The following is a 16,924-nucleotide window of genomic DNA, read 5'->3' as shown; positions in this document are numbered from 1 at the left end:
CCCCCGACCCAGAGCACACTTTTAAACAAGGCCCAATCCACTTGTAAAATACCCCCTAACCAGAGCCTGTTTTTAGAACTAGACCTACTTCAACTTTTAAAGCACCCCTAGCCCATTCAAATTTCAAACTCGGGGTCTGTTGGCCTAATAAGGCTTACAATTCTTATTTTGATGATAACAAATCAATGATATGTTTAATATGGTTCAAGTGAAAGTTTTTCAGGGGAAAGGCAAAGCTTAAGGCAAAGCTTAAAGGAAGTGACAAAGCTCAAAAGCATAAGGAAGGCTATGGATTACAAAGAGATTTTAAAGAACATGAGGATTAAAGATATACTAGTGAAAGCTCAAAGAAAAGATTGAAAGCACAAAGATGATGGAAGAACAAGATTAAAGATCAAAGAATTATATTTTTTTTAAGAATATTCTAAATGTAAGTTCATCAAGTTAATTTCAGATATAAATTGGTTTGAAGCTCTTAGAAATTCAGAAATATATTTTTTATATCTATTCTAAAGAATATTTTTATAAATCAATGAAAAGAAAGGATTTTTGAAAAATAAAATATTTTTAAAAAATGAAGGGTCAGGCGACTGCCACATTAAGAAAGAGGTTTTTCAAAAAGTCAGTAGCAAGACAAACGACTGCCTAAACCTGTCAGGCGCCTGCATAAACAAGACAGGCGACTGCCTTGGTTTTGATAGGCGACTACCAGTATTTTGTATTGAGAGTTTGTTCTATGACAAGCAACTTCCAAGTCGTGGCAGGTGACTGCCACTCGAATGTTGGCTTAAAAACTCTTAATAGGAAGATTTTTTAAACAAGATTTTTGGACATAATTATTTTAAAATAGTTGGAAATTATTTTAAGGAAACTGTGGGGGTAAGGAATTGCTTCTAAACATCTATAAACAGCCCCAATCTTCAAAGGTTTTAAAAGACCAAGCAATCTTCAAGCATTCAAAGTTCTCAAAGGCTCTCAAACTCTCTTGTGTTCAAACTACTGATTTGCTACTGATTCATACTTCGAAGCAAAGCTTTCAAAATCAGAATCTTTCATCTTTTTAAAGTTATTTGGCGATTCAAACTAAGTATTGAGCTTCAAATTCTTTTATATTTGAATTACTTTGAAGTATTATTATGCTGATTGTTGTACTAACCTACTCTACTGTGAGAGTGTTTTCATGTACACAAAATTTCTCTATCTTGATTCTTATTCATAGACGATTCAGGGTTGTAGAATCGTTGGACAAAACGAGGGAATATCGTTTGGAGAGGCAGGCTCTAGCCTAGCAGAAGGAGTGTTTTGTAATCGATATTGTTCCACCCGTCAACAGAACTAAACTAGTGAATCCTTTGGTGATTTACCAAAGGCAAGGACATAGGGTGGGTATAAGCCGAACCTCATAAAATCTTGTCTCTCTCTCTCTCTCTCTCTTCCTTACTCTTTACTTTTTTAGCAAAGACTTATATTCTGCGTGTATGTTTTTAATTAATTAATTCTGAGTGTTTAGTTGTTAAATAGACCGGAGGATAATTTGTTTTTGGTTTGATCAGCATTGATTGCGGAAACCGAAAGGGACTACATTGGTTGATCAACTGAAACTTATTAATCTAAAAGTTTGTTTAAAAGCTAAACATAAGGAAGACATGTAAGTTTTGAATAAATACAGGGCTTATACAAATTCAGCAACTTATTACAAGGTAATTGAGTTTTGATTGATTGTGGACTGAATTGTTTTTATATTCAATTATTGTGATTGACTAATAATTAAGAATCAAAATTAAAATAATTTTAAAACTACCAATTCACCCCCCCCTATTGGGAAGCTATCCTAATTTCAGGGTCCATTCAATTTTTAAATCAACTGGCCCACTCATGTTTTAACTTAACCAAGCCTATTCCAGCTTAGCCCCATACGTTACCAAGATCACGTGACCCACTCGAGTCAAAGCTGGTTCACACTCCTCATTAGGTTGACTCGCATGAGTCAACCCTCGCTCACTCACCCACAAACTCGCTAGGTGAAGACGAGATGACTCATCTTCACCACTGAAACCATAACCCTAAACCTGCAGCAACACATGAGCAAACAGTATCCCCAATACTCAGATTACCCTCACATAATTAGAATTGCAAGCAAACATATAGACTCACGAACTTGAACACAACCATACATTCAAAATCCCAGAAAATCACAACAATAAGGACACAAAACTGAAAGGAAGAAACACTTATTTGTTGGGAATGGTACATCCCTCTGAGGTGGCTTGCAACCTCACTTGAGTGTCCGATAAGTGCCTGAAACCTTCAACCTCCTGGAGAATTTGAAGAAGTCATATGTGGGTCTTAGGGTGTAGGTCTCTGAGTCTGCTTACGGAGAGGATTTGAAAATAGAGGCAATGAGGAGGGTTACAGGCACAACCTAAGGCTTTGAAGAAACAAATAGAAGAGAGGAGATGGCAGGGAGCTCCTGAAATCCTAGGGTTTTAGAAGAGCTTTTGAGAGAGCAGAGAAGGAAAAAAGAAGAGAAGAGAAAGGTTGAAGAAGATGGTAGGCTAGGGTATTGTTCGAGAAGATGATTCGCAGAGAAGAGGAAAGCATAGGGAAAAAAAGAAGACTTCGAGTGAAATGGGAGATGAAAAAAGTGAGAAAACAAATTTTTAGGGTTTAAGTATGAGGGGCACCGGGGCTGTAGGATTAAGCCACGTGGCACGTCGTTACTCGTGTGGTCAAGAAATGCATGTGGTCCTCCCCTTAACGTGCGATAAGAGTCTCTCATCAACGCGCCAGATCTCGCCACATTAGCACTCCTGACATGCCCCCTCATTGTCGTTGGATCTATGATCCCTATCAAAGGATGAGATTCACCCTTGTCAAATGCCCCTTCAACTCCTGCACGCCTTGTGACACGTGGCTACCCCGAACCATCACCATTAATGCTCCTCGCGGCTCGCTACAAACCATTTGATCATCATTCCCTTTGGATGCCTTGGATCCTACCACGTTGACATACCATGTGTTGCTCTGTTATCCACCATCTGATCTGAATGTCACTAGACGACCCAGATCGCCTACGATAGGAGTCATTACGAAGCCCTGCATGAGCCTCTGGACGCGTCAACACGTAGTGTGCTTATCCCCCATCCATTAATGCCTGATGGCCTTCCCTAGTAGCAGTTGGATTCACACCTCAATGAACGCTCCAGATCATAACACACCAGCCATCCTCACCCATGTGCACCCTCCTCATATAGCACGCCACGTGGCGCACTTGCCCCCCCTCTATTAATGTACAGAAGCCTTTCCTAGTAGCCGTTGGATTCACGCCTCGATGAATGCTCCAAATCATAACACACCAGCCATCCTCACCCGTGTGCACCCTCCTCTTATGGCACACCACGTGGCGCTTTGGTCTCGACCAACACCGAAAAATTGGTTCCCTCTAAAACTGGTTAAGGTTTAACTAGTTCAACTTCCCCACTAAATCGAATTTTCACCGGTTCTACTTTCCATTTTCTTATTTATTTGTTTTAATACATTAAAACTCATTTAGAAATCATAAAAATCCTTAAAAATTCCAAAAAAAAAATCCTAAAAAAAATACGAAAAAATTCAGGAAAAATTTTCCAAAAGTGCAGTAAATTCAAAAAAATCTAAAAAAAAACATTTTTTGACTCGATTTTCATTGCTTTTTGCTTAATTGTCTTTTTGTTATTTTGGAATTTAAGGAAAAATATAAAAATTACAAAACAAATTACAGAAAAGGACAAAATACTTTTAAAGTTCATTTTCCCAAATTTTTCAGCCCCAAAATAAATTCAAAACCTCCCGGACTATTATTCTTCATACTTAGAAAATCCTATAAAAATTTTGAAAATCCCGAGAGTGTAATTTTGTATCCTATTTTCTCTATTTTTCGATCCTGATGATTTAAAAAGGAGGCATGAGCTCTTCGGAGCACGATATGCCCCAACTCTTAGGGAATATCTATATGGTATTTTATTTTGTACATTTTTTTTAGAATTTTTAGGGAGTGGAATAAGAAGGATTATTAGATTTTTTTTTTTGGGATAATTTTCAGATAATCAGGTACCGTTTGTAAGAACGGGTACATAAGGGGTGCTAATACCTTCCCTTTGCGCAACCGAACTCTCAAACCCGACTCTGGAAATGCAGACCAATTCTACCCCTAACGGTGTAGTAATCAAGTGTTCTAACCACACTTCAAAAGGTTAGTGCTGACTCCATACACCATATTTTCCATGAAAATCATTTTAAAAATCCACCTTTTCTAGTTCGCATACCCCGGGGCAACACACTTTTCTGGTGTTTTCACCCCGCACAGGAGAACATCGCAACAGCTTGGCGACTCCACTGGGGACTTGAGAGTCAAGCCGATGATTAATTGAGGATTATCCCAAAATTCAAATCTAATAAGCCTTCCTGATTACTCCTCCCCCATTTTTTATATTGTTCATATATTTATTTGTTTGCAGGTACTTTGCGAATAACTACAGTAAGTGTAAGTGAATAAGTAAATGCTTGGCTTTGATTGTGATGGCTTTTATTAACTGAATAGACATGCGATTAATTGTGAATACCTTGATTAGGCATGTGATTACTTGTGAATATCTTGTTTCCATTTTTTTTTTTTTTGAATAAAGCATGTGTTTAATTGAAAATAATGAATGGATGGACGTAGGGTAGAGGGATCAGGCTTAAAAATCACACACTATCACAACCCTATACTCGGGTTTTCTTGTTAGGAGTAGATAGGAGTATAATAGCATTTTTCCTCATGTGGTAGGGTTTATGGGGACCCGTGAACCACTCCACTCCGTACGAGCTTTGTCCGGACCTCTATAAGAGAGGATGGAGTCTCAATCTGGGAACCTTTGGGCAATAGGGGTTGGAGCCTAACCACACATGTTTATCCAAGATTCCCTGCCTATGATAGAACCTTGATTAAGCATGTGATTATTTGTGAATATCTTATTTCCATGGTTGATAAATAAGCATGTGACTACTTGTTTCCATGATTTGTTTGAATAAAGCATGTGTTTAATTGAAAAAAATAAATGGATGGATGTAGGGTAGGGAAATCGGGCATAAAACTCACACACTATCACAACCCTATACTCGGGTTTTCCTGCTAGAACTAGATAGGAGTGTAATAGTGTTTGCCCCTATGTGGCATGGCTTATGGGGACCTGTGAACCACTCCACTCAATGCGAGCTTTGTCCGGACCTCTGTGAGGGAGGATGGAGTCTCAATTTGGGAACCCTTGGTCAATAGGGGTTAAAGCCTAACCACATATGTTTATCCAAGATCCCCTGTCTAGGATAGAGCCTCGAAGAACCCTGTGTATACCTACCACGATTTCAGACAAAAGCTTTATCCTTCTCTGCATGGTATCATGTTTGTACATATTGCTCCAAATTGTGTGATACTATTACTAACATATTGCATCGACATAGGCATTTTACATACCTTGCCAATGTCCCGGGAAAAATTTAAATCACCCGTGGAGGGCTTTGCAGTCTACCGAGGGACAGAGTTGGCAGTCTAGTTTTACTCCGAGAGTCAACAAAAGGAGTAGGGTGACAGTATGACAAAGGAATCTATGTTTGAGGTATTAAACTGGGTCAGCATAAATACTTAGTCCAATCCTATGGTAGAGCTAAAAAGCATCTGGAAAGGGTGGATGCCCCAGCGCCGTTTAAAGTTCTCCCAGTTGTATGGGCATATTGGCTTCCTGCTACACGTATCGATAAATCCCCATGTGATCGAGGTGCTGGCAGAATTTTGGAATCCATTATACTGTTGCTTTACCATGGATAGGGTAGATATGGCTCCCACCATCAAGGAATATGCTTTGTTGTTGCACCCAACCAACATGTCGACGCCATACAGAGTGCATTTGCATGACTCTCGGGCATCCCTTGAAAAAGTATTACATGACGTCACCGGTGTTAAAACCCTAAAGACAGAAGACACAAAAATCCCTTAGCATTACTTAAAAGAATTGATGGAAATGAAAGACAAGGAAGAAGCTCAGTTGCATATGCTAGCCCTAGCCATTTATTGCCTAGTGGCATTTCCAAAAGAGCTAGGGACCATTAACCGCACGACCATTTCTTTCGTAGCACAGGTGAAAGAGGGAATCAATTTGGTTCATGGAATTTTGGCAAAAACCTTCCAATCTCTCTATAAGTGTTAGACTGGGTGACATGCCAGGTTGACATGCTGTGTTCAACTACTATATGTCTGGATGATAAGCCATTTGCCATGTAGTCAAGGGTCTTTTTGCCCTACATTCTCAATAGTCAGAATCCCTTTGGCCAAGTTTGCGATAGTTCAATGGGAAAAATATGCCGACAAGTATGAGTGGAAGGAAAGGTTTTGTCATTTGGTCATTAGAGGGTTTGTCTGGAAAGCGCCCCGGATGGATCGACCCAATGTGATATATAGGTGTGGAAACTTCCCATAGGTAACATTGCTAAGCCTGTGAAGAGGGATAGCTTACGCACCCCTCATGTCCAAAAGATAAGCAAAGCTCATTCAGTTTATACCCATGACACACGGGCTAGCAGATGTGTGGTTCACATATGAAATAGGTGATACTCAATAACAAGTCCGAGAGTATACGGCTTCCTAGAAGCATATGCATTTGGTAGAATCTAACAGCCAGGACTCTAGCACCCAAGGAGACTATGAACTATGGTGGACCAACAAGGTGAATCCGCAGGTCAGGCAAGTACCAAAAGTCCTCGCAGCTTGAACTTTGGTGGCAAATTTACAATCAAAAGAATGAGTGCATCCAGTAGAGGGGGAAGCCATAAGCACAAGGATAGAAGAACAATAGACCGGGCAAAAGGAGGAAGAGTTAGTTGCCTTCTATTGCAAGGAAGTCAAATGGAAAAAAACTCAGCTCATGCAATCAGAAAGGGAAGTAGTGGCTTTGAGGAAGGAGATATGAATGCTTCAAGCTGCGCTCAATCAAAAATCCAAGATGCTGGAGGGAACCAAGGCTAAGATCGAAGAACAAACCCTCTACATACAAGAACTAAACAGCTAGTGGGATGAACAGAGGAGGACATTTAGCCAAGCACTGGATAAGGTCGATCCGAACAAGCTAGACACTAGGAAGTCTAATACTAAGCACTAAAGTGGAGGGTAGATGGTTCGGCACCTAGAAGGTCAGAGCTAGCTCAAGAAAGCTTGAGCCGCATCAACAGAGTCAAGCAGGGGAATCAGAATCCAGTATCTATTTAATCCATTCAAAGATATCTTATTTCCATTCCAAAACATTGTATGAAGTAAAATATTGAAATGGAATGATGAAGATTTTTCCTGGAACCTTGGTAATAGTACATAGGCCGCATGCATAATTGTCTTGTTTGTATATATTCATACACTAATTACATCCTTGCATAAGCATTCATTGCAAATCATCACCATGTTGAAGAGGAATTTTTTTGTACAGGGAAGGAAAATCGACGAGTGACTACTAGTCGGCAAAAATTGAGGCGCCCACCCATCCTTACAATACCTAGAGAAAAACAAGGATCATGGCAGAACAAGTAAAAAACATAATCGTGGACTTGGAAAAAGGGCAAAAGGCAATGAATGACAAAATAAATAAAATACTGGAGTTGTTAATGAGCAAAGGGAAGAAGGTGTTTAACCTAAATAATGAAACTGATGAAGATCCTGATGATGCCCGAGTTTTACCCCAATTCATGGGCAAACATCTAGGCCACCACCAATTGTTGTAGAAGGCCCACCGCCAAACATGGCCCCATTCATCCCAGTGGCACCAGCCCCAAGTTTTCCCGTGGACAAAGCATCTCCAATGGCAACAGAAAAGGTAGGAACTAGTAAGTCTACCACCGAGCACCGCTGTGACGCCCTTGAAGAATGCCTGAAAGCCATCAAGGGGGTAAATGTATCCAGTTCCTTCGACCCCGCGGACTTCTATCTGGTACCTAAAGTAGTTTTGCCTCCAAATATCAAAATACCAGACTTTGAAAAGTTTGATGGGACCAAATGCCCACAAACCCATCTCTTATTATACTTTTAAGCAATGGCAGCCTACTCTGATAATGAAAGATTGATAATGCATTGCTTCAATAGTAGCTTAACCAGAGTAGTAGCTCAATGGTACATCCAACAGGATAGGACACAGATACGTACTTGGAGAGATCTGGCCAATGCCTTTTTTCGTCCAATAACGTCATGTAGTGGAAATGGAGTTGAGTCGGATGACCTTGGAAGAGATGGAAAAAATGCCCACAGAGACATTCAGAGAATACGCTTATCGATGGAGGGACGTAGCTATTCAGGTGGACCCTCTAGTGAATGACCGTGAGGCCATCTCTTTGTTTGTAGGCACATTGAAAGGCCCCTAACCCGGGCATCTTTAGGGAGCAACTCCCCACGATTCCATGGACATTATGGCCGCAGGAGGGAGGATTGAGGCAGACATTAAGGAAAGTCTACTCAAGAATAGTGGAATTGAGAATGGTCCGAGCAAAAACTGGACCAATAAGAAAAGAGAAGAAGAGACCCAGATGATTCAGGGGCCATCTAACTAAAGAAACCAAAAAGGTCGAAACCAATGGACTAACATAAATATCGTAATAGAACCCATGGTAAACTAGACAATGCATTCGGGCGTGAGGCCCCAATTTACAGCTACTTAGTTCACAGTTCCCGCCCCCACACTGGCTCGACAAAACATGCTGCCCTGTCAAATTGTTCAAGCACGTGAGGGAAATGTTCCCCGGAATCGAAGGATTGAGCCCATTTCGATGATGTATGCCAAATTATTCCCCCAATTGAAAGAAAGAGGAATGGTGACCACAATCCTAGCGATACCCGTGATTAATCCTCCCCTGCACTAGTATTGTTGACTTTTTGAGTCTGATCCCTATTTTGATGCTGACAAAGCACTTGTTTCTTATGTGTGTATTTAGCATGTGAATAGGTCTGTTTATTTAACACACACATAGGGAAACGGCGATGGAAGCTTGTAGGATTTAAAGACTATACGATCAAGTGCATTCCATGAAGTTAGAAAAGCAAAAAGATGAAGAAGACATTTTATTTGTTGTAATTGCATTTAACTTTTATTTCCTTGATCTATAATAATGCATGCATCAGCATGATGTGGTTGAATGCCTATAACGACCATAGATAGACCCTAGGGACTAGGACATCTCACCAAAAACCTTTTTCTAAATAGACTAAAATCATACAAAGTTTTTGGAATAGCTTTAGGGTTAAAATCGAGTCTAAACAAAGTTTACAAAAACTTTGGTCGACCAAAGGTCGAACGACACCAAATTTTTTCGGTGTCTTCAAAAGGACCTAGAAATGACCCAAGGACACTCACTCATGCATACACATTCTTAGTCATTTGAAATAGGGTGATCGTTGGCTGAAACAAGACCGAAATGCACTAAGTGTGCACTCCCAGTCGACCGAACTTCCTTGTACAAAATTGCCTAGTCAACCAAACTAGTGTTGGGTCAACAAGTTGACCATAGCTTGATTGACCGAACTTATACAGTTCACTTGGCCCCAGTCGACGGAACTCCCCAGGGGTCAACATATTGACCACCTAGTCGACCGAGCCAAAAATGTTAGCCAACGACCTGGTCGACCGAGTTCCCACGTGTGGGAATCCAACCGTCTAGTCGACTGACCAATTTAGTTCAAAATGACCCTGGTCGACCGAATCTCGCTAATTTGGAAAAATCACCTCAAACATACTTGTCCGATCGACCGACCCTGGAGTTCATTTTTGGCCCGATCGACCGAGCCTTAAGAACTTCAGTCGACCGAACTTGTCCTGGTCGATTGGTGCTCTTAAGTTGGTATTTTTTAAAAAAAAGCTTTAAAACATTATTAAAAGTTAATTAATATTTTCCAAAATACCGAGCATGTCTCCAACGGTCAAAATTCTCAGAAAATCTATAAATACCGCCTCATTACTCCAGATTAGCAACTTTAATTAACTCAAATTTTCCCTCTAATCCATTGTTAATCAAAGTTCCCTCAAAATGTTTTTATTGTTTTAAATCATTATTTTGGGGCCAAATTTTTATAAAAAAAACTCTCCAACTCTCTTCCAATCTTTCATTTCAAAATTACTCTTGAAGAGAGCATATTTATAGTTGGGTATTTATTTTTACATGTTTACTCTCACTTATTCTTTATTCTTTGAAAATCATTTTGAGAGTATAGCTTTGGTTTTCTCCCGGATTATTTCCTTGATGAATATATTTTGGGATAAGTTATTCATTGCACAAATATTTTATTGAGCTTAACTCCTAGATTCTCCAAGTATTTCTAACTTGCATAATTCTTTGTTGGATAACATAATACTCATTTTTCATATACATTCTATTTGTGCAAAAATCATTGAAAGAGAAAAACCCTAGGTTCTCCTATATCTTTATTGAAATATCTTTTTGGAGAAAACTTTTTATTAGGGTTTAAATATAGTTAAGCACCCTTACTCCCTTGAGTATTATTTCATATCATTGAAGTGCATACTATTATTGAGCTTATTGTGTACATCTCTGCTTGTATTTTTTAGAAGCATTTTCATGTACAAAAATGGTTTTATTGTAATGGTTAGGTTCAGCCCATTAATTGAACTGGGGAGTCTCAGCCCCATAAATAAGATCGGTTCGGTTCAACCCAGAATTGAACTGAGGAGTTTCAGTCCCGTAAGTGAGACTAGTTCAGCTCAGCCTAGTAACTGAGTTGGGGTTTTCCTTGCCTCATAAGGATATGATGTAAAAGGCTTTTCCTCCATCCGGTTAAGTGAGCAGGTATAGTGGAATCCTTAGGGGGTATGCCTAGGGCGGGGATATAGGCTGGTTTGGCCGAACCTCGATAACAAATCTAGTGTCGCTCTCTCTATCTTATTTAAATTCCTACACTTTAATTTCAGCATGTGATGAATGTTTGTTTAATGTCAAAATTATTCTCATTCACACATTTGATTTAAATAAGATACTGCACACGTGTATGTTTTCAATTATTGTTAAACTCACTTTACATACACATATATATGTTGAAAGGGATATGAACTGTGGTGAATCGGCGAAATGTTTTAAATTAGTCAAAAATGTTTTAAAACCCAATTCACCCCCCCCCCTCTTGGGATCACACCAATTCCAACAAGTATGATCCTGAGGCCCACTACGAGTATCATGAAAACTCTCTCGACCACATTATCAACCGGTGTTGGGCATTCAAGCACAAAGTATAGCATCTGAGGGACACAGGCTGGCTAGCGTTTGATGACAAGTAGTTGGGAATACGGAGGAAACCTTTTCGGGATCATGGAGGTAACAATGTGGGAATGATAGAAGAAATGAATGATAGAGATCCCAAAAGGGGATTTTGATCAAATGACATTGGATTAGGTATATGACGTGCTCATGGAAATTAGTCGAATTGAACAGAGGATTACTTGTCCCAATGACATGCACTGTGCATGCTAGGGTACGAAGGAAAGATCAGTTCATAATTGTGCAACTTTCAAAGCTTGCCTATGGAGGATAGTGAACCGCAAACAAGTGGAAATTGGTCGAATCCAAAAAATCAATGAGGTTTTAGCTATCGGGGAAGGTCAATCTGACCATCCCCAGTTTACAAATAGGTCATTCATTCCCATCCTGAAAAGGACTTCGCAAGTTCCAGAGGTGCCAACTCACGTAGTAATCTCCATTCCTTGGCAGTTTCCATATCGGATAACCAAGCAGGGTCGTGGAAGTACAATTGTGAGGTACACACCGAAGGGGAAACTAATAGTGTGGCGAAAGCAATAGGAATTACCCAGAGCGGAAGGGTATATGCGCCAGAGTACATGGAAAAGGTGAATCTAGAAAGGCAAAAGAGCAGAACAAAAATATAAAGAAACATGTTCCACATCAAAAGGACGAAGAATTATTAAAAATAATCAAACATAACGAGTACAATGTCATTGACCAGCTCAAGAAAATGCCCATGCACATCTCTGTCTTGTCACTATTATTAAACTCAGAAACTCACCGGGAGGCTTTTCTAAAAGTTCTCAACCAAGCCTATATCCCACAAGATATTAGCATTGGTAACTTCAATCATGTGATTGGAGGTCTAACAACCACCAATTACATCACATTTGCTAATGAGGAGATCCCAATGGAAGGACAATGGCACATTCAAGCGCTACATATTTCGGTTAAATGTTAAGACCATATGATCGTGAGGGTACTGATAGATAATAGGCCATCCCTAAATGTTATGCCAATGACAATCCTGCAGAAGTTACCCATTGACCTTTCCTACATGAAACAGAATAACTTGACTGTGTAGGCTTTCGACGGCACCCATAGAGAATCGGTGGGATCCATAGAAATACCCATACAAATCGAACCTGTCACCTTTGATATAAACTTTCAAGTCATGGTCATCATGCCATCCTACAATTTTTTATTTGGGAGGCCATGGATACACAACACTGGGGTAGTCCCATCATCCTTACATCAGTGGGTAAAATTTGTGGTAGATGGTAGAATGGTATGTATATACGGGGAGAAAATTTTGATGGTGACCAAACCCTCTTCCACACCCTATGTGGAGGTCATTGAAGAATCTCTCGAGGACTCATTCTAGGCCTTTGAAGTTGTCAATGCCACTATGATGATGGAGGGCCTACCAGTTCCTAGGCCCTAGATTTCTTCTGCAGTGTACAAGATGGCGTCAAAAATGATCAGATCAGGATTCTGCTCAGGTTGGGGATTGGGAAAAAAATTTTAAGGTATGCCGACTCCTTTGCTACTAGAAGGGGTGAAAGATAGGTAGGGTCTCGGATACACTCCCACTCGTGCAGACCAAAAACTTAAAGTGGTAAAAAATAAATAGCAAAGAATGGAAAATCTTATAGGGAAGGTGGGTGCCAACTCAGGGACTGAAATCCCACCAATTAGCCACACTTTCAAAAAGAACAGCTAGGAAAATCTTGAGGCAGAAATGACGCATCTGGATATATTAGTCCTAGACCTAAAGGAATTTGAAGATGGCTTAAACGGATGGGTTCGTCCTTTGCCTGTGGGAACTGAACTACAAAACTGGAGCACTTTTGACTTTCCAAGTTTCCTCATATAATGATTTTGATTTTTCCTTTTTAAAATTTTCTTGTTTTTAACCCAAGGGCGATATAGCCCTAGGTAGTTTTTTTTCCTCTCAATGAAAATGAATTATGCATTTCTTGGTATCTTTTCTTATGTCTTGAGCTCAATTGTCAAAATTTGTTTACTATGACTTCATACAGTAATAGGGGAGATAATAACACCAATACTCATGATCAAGAAATTGACATTAATTTTGAAAACATAATTTATGAAATTGAAACTAAAAAAGATGAGATGAGCTTATCCCCCAAAATGGAAAGGATGTTGAAGTCCAATGAAAAGCCAACATTAACTAACAGTGACCCCACTATTGTAATCAATCTGGGAACTGAAGAAGAACACAAACAGCTAAAAATCGAGGCATTACTAGAAGGTCAAGAAAAGAGAAAAATAATTGAACTGTTAAAAGAATATCGAGATGTGTTTGCTTAGTCATACCAAGACATGGCAGGTCTAGACACGGACTTGGTAACTCACAAAATACCCATCTACCCCGATTCCAAGCCGGTGAAGCAAAAACCGAGGAGAATTCGGCTGGAGATGTTGCTTCGATTTATAGAAATGGCGCAATGCTCTAAATGGATGGCTAACGTTGTCCCGATAATTAAAAATAATGGCAACGTACAAGTTTGTGTCAACTATCGAGACTTAAATAAAGCTAGCCCTAAGGATAATTTCCCACTCCCGCACATTGATGTGTTGGTGGACAATACGGCAGGGCACGCTTTATTTTCTTTTATAGATGGTTTTTCGAGATACAACCAAATCAAGATGGCCCCAAAAGACAAGAAAAGACCATCTTCATCACATTATAGGGGACCTTTTGTTACAAGGTTATGCCATTTGGATCATAGAATGCCGAGGCTACTTACCAAAGAACCATGGTAACCTTATTCCATGACTTAATGCATAAAGAGATTGAGGTGTATGTGGATGTCCTGATCATTAAGTCACGAAATGAAGATGACCATGTGACAAACCTGGAGAATTTGTTCAAAAGACTTCGAAAATGCCAGATAAAGTTGACACGGAAAAGTGTGTTTTTGGTGCCACCTCAAGAAAATTGTTGGGGTTTATAGTGAGCGAGAAAGAAATCGAGGTTGATCCTAAAAAAATCAAAGCCATTTAAGAGATGCCCAGCCCCAAGACCGAAAAGGAGGTACAAAGTTTCCTAGGCAGGCTCAACTACACAGCCCGGTTTATATCCTAATTGACCACCACTTGTGAGCCTATCTTTAAGCTGCTGAGATAAAATAACCTGGAAAAGTGGAATGAGGAATGCCAAGAGGCTTTCAAGAAGATAAAGGAATACCTCTTAAACCCTTCGATATTAGTACCCCTCGCACCTGGAAGACCATTGATTCTATACCTGGCGATATTAGAGAATTCCATGGGTTGCGTATTGGGTCAACATGATGAGTCGGGGAAGAAAGAACGGGCCATTTATTATCTAAGCATGAAGTTGACAGAATATGAATCTAAGTACTCATACTTGGAGAAAAGCTGTTGCACTTTGATATAGGTGGTCAGCAGGTTGAGACAATACACTTTGTATTACTCAGCCTAGTTGATCTCCAAGATGGACCCAATTAAGTATTTTTTTCAAAAAACTAGCAGTAACAGGATGGGTGGTGTGGAGGCAGATGTTGTTGACCGAATACAACATCACCTGTGCTACTAGAAAGGCCATCAAGGGAAGCATTATTGTAGACTATTTAGCAGATAAAGCTGTGGAGGATTACCAACCTATGGAGTTTGATTTCCCAAATAAGGACATTGACTCGATAAGACAGGAAGAAGAAGATCACGAAGGTTGGAGGATGTTATTTGATGGGACAGTCAATGTGTGGGGACATGGAATAGGAGTCATACTCATATCGTCAGAAGGGAGACATTATCCAGTTGTAGTTAAGCTTACTTTTCTGTGCTCCAATAACATGGCAGAGTACGAAGCATGTATATTGGGTTTGCAGGCCGCTATAGATCATGGAATTAGGGAATTAGCTATAAAAAGAGACTCAACCTTGGTTATTCACCAGTTGACCGGAGAATGGGAAACTAGGGATTCCAAACTAGTGTCATATGAGGAGTACATTCAGGAGATGATTAAAGAATTTGACAGCATCAGCTTCTCCCACCTGCCAAAGGAAAACAATTTGAATCCTAATGCACTGGCCACTCTAGTGGTTTGTTTAAAGTAGAACTAGGAATGGAGATTGAGCCAATCTAGATCAAAATACAGCACTATGCAATGGTAGAAGAAGGGAAACCTTGGTTCCATGATATTAAGACATACATCTAGCGAAATGAGTACCCCAAATGAGCAACCAATAATGATCGAAAGACAATTAGGAGGCTGGCTATGGGATTTTTCTTGGATGGAGAAGTGTTGTACAAAAGGAACCATGATATGACTCTCCTTCAATGTGTAGAAGCACGGGAGGCGCAACAAGTTATGCATGAAATCCATGAAGGAGTCTGCGGAACTCATGTCGGGGGTCATTCATTAGCTCGAAAAATCCTCAAGGACAGGTACTATTGGATGACCACATAAAGGGATTGCATTGAATATGCCAAAAAGTGCCATAAATGACATATTTACAGAGACCGAATACAAGTCCCACTAACCCCACTTTATGTTTTATTCGCACCCTGGCCCTTTTTTAGCTTGGGGAATGGACGTGATTAGACCAATCACTCGAAAGGCCAGCAAAGGACACCACTTCATCTTTGTGGCTATTGATTATTTCACCAAATGGGTGTGGAGGCAGCCTTATACTCCAGTGTCACACAAAATGTAATCAATCGCTTCATAAAGAGAGAGTTGATCTACTGGTATGGAATCCCCAAAAGGATAATCTCGAACAATTTCAAAAACCTGAACAACAAAGTAATAACAAAGTTGTGCAAACAATTCAAGGTTAGGCATCACAATTCAGCTCCTTATAGATCACAAATGAATGGGGTAATGAAAGCAGCCAATAAGAACATTAAGAATATCTTGGAGAAGATGACTGAAACTTACAAAGATTGGCATGACAAGCTCCCTTTTACATTGTTGGCTTACAGAACCACGGTTCATACCTCCCCGGGAGCTACTCTCTTCTCTCTGGTGTATGGAATGGAGGCCATAGTCCCAATAGAGGTTGAAATCCCATCCCTACAAATCTTAAAGGAAGCAAAGTTGACTGAAGTAGAATGGATACAATCTCAGTATGACTAGTTGAACTTGATTGGGAAGAAAAGAATGGCCACTGTAGCTCATAGGCAACTATACCAAAGAAGAATGATGAGGGCATTCAACAAAAAGGTGTGACCTCGACAATTCCAAGAGGGGGATTTAGTACTGAAGAAGATTTTGCTGATCCATACTAACCCTCGCGGGAAGTGGACTCCTAATTATAAGGGGCCCTATGTGGTGAAGAACGCATTCTCGGGAGGCACCATGTTGCTGGCAGACATGGATGGAACCGATCTCTTGCACCTTGTCAATTCTGATGCTATAAAGAAATATTTTTCTTATAAATTGTACAAAATCTCAAAAGGAATTCAATAAAATGACTACGATGTTTGTGCCATGGATTCATTATCTTTTTTCAACTCATGTTTCAGTCAAATGACATATGGCCATTTTTTGGCTAACCAATTTTTCCCCTAAAAAACCAAACACTTATTTACCAATTGGAAGACCCGTCAAGCTTGAATACTAGGCCTTTTTTGTCAAACAAGT

The 16,924-nt window shown here is 39.9% G+C and overlaps 1 protein-coding gene across 1 annotated transcript; it reads left to right on the top strand.

The window, feature by feature from the left end:
• The first annotated feature begins 14,837 nt into the window (after positions 1–14,837).
• On the top strand, positions 14,838–16,417 carry LOC131153824 (uncharacterized). The gene is made up of 2 exons (XM_058106278.1): positions 14,838–15,380; positions 16,115–16,417. Exons 1-2 carry the CDS (start codon positions 14,838–14,840, stop codon positions 16,415–16,417), a joined length of 846 nt encoding a protein of 281 aa, XP_057962261.1.
• The last annotated feature ends 507 nt before the right edge of the window (positions 16,418–16,924 follow it).

Source organism: Malania oleifera, chromosome 4, assembly GCF_029873635.1.
Source record: "Malania oleifera isolate guangnan ecotype guangnan chromosome 4, ASM2987363v1, whole genome shotgun sequence".
Classification (NCBI taxonomy): Eukaryota; Viridiplantae; Streptophyta; class Magnoliopsida; order Santalales; family Ximeniaceae; genus Malania; species Malania oleifera.
This window is presented reverse-complemented; position numbering and strand designations above follow the sequence as displayed.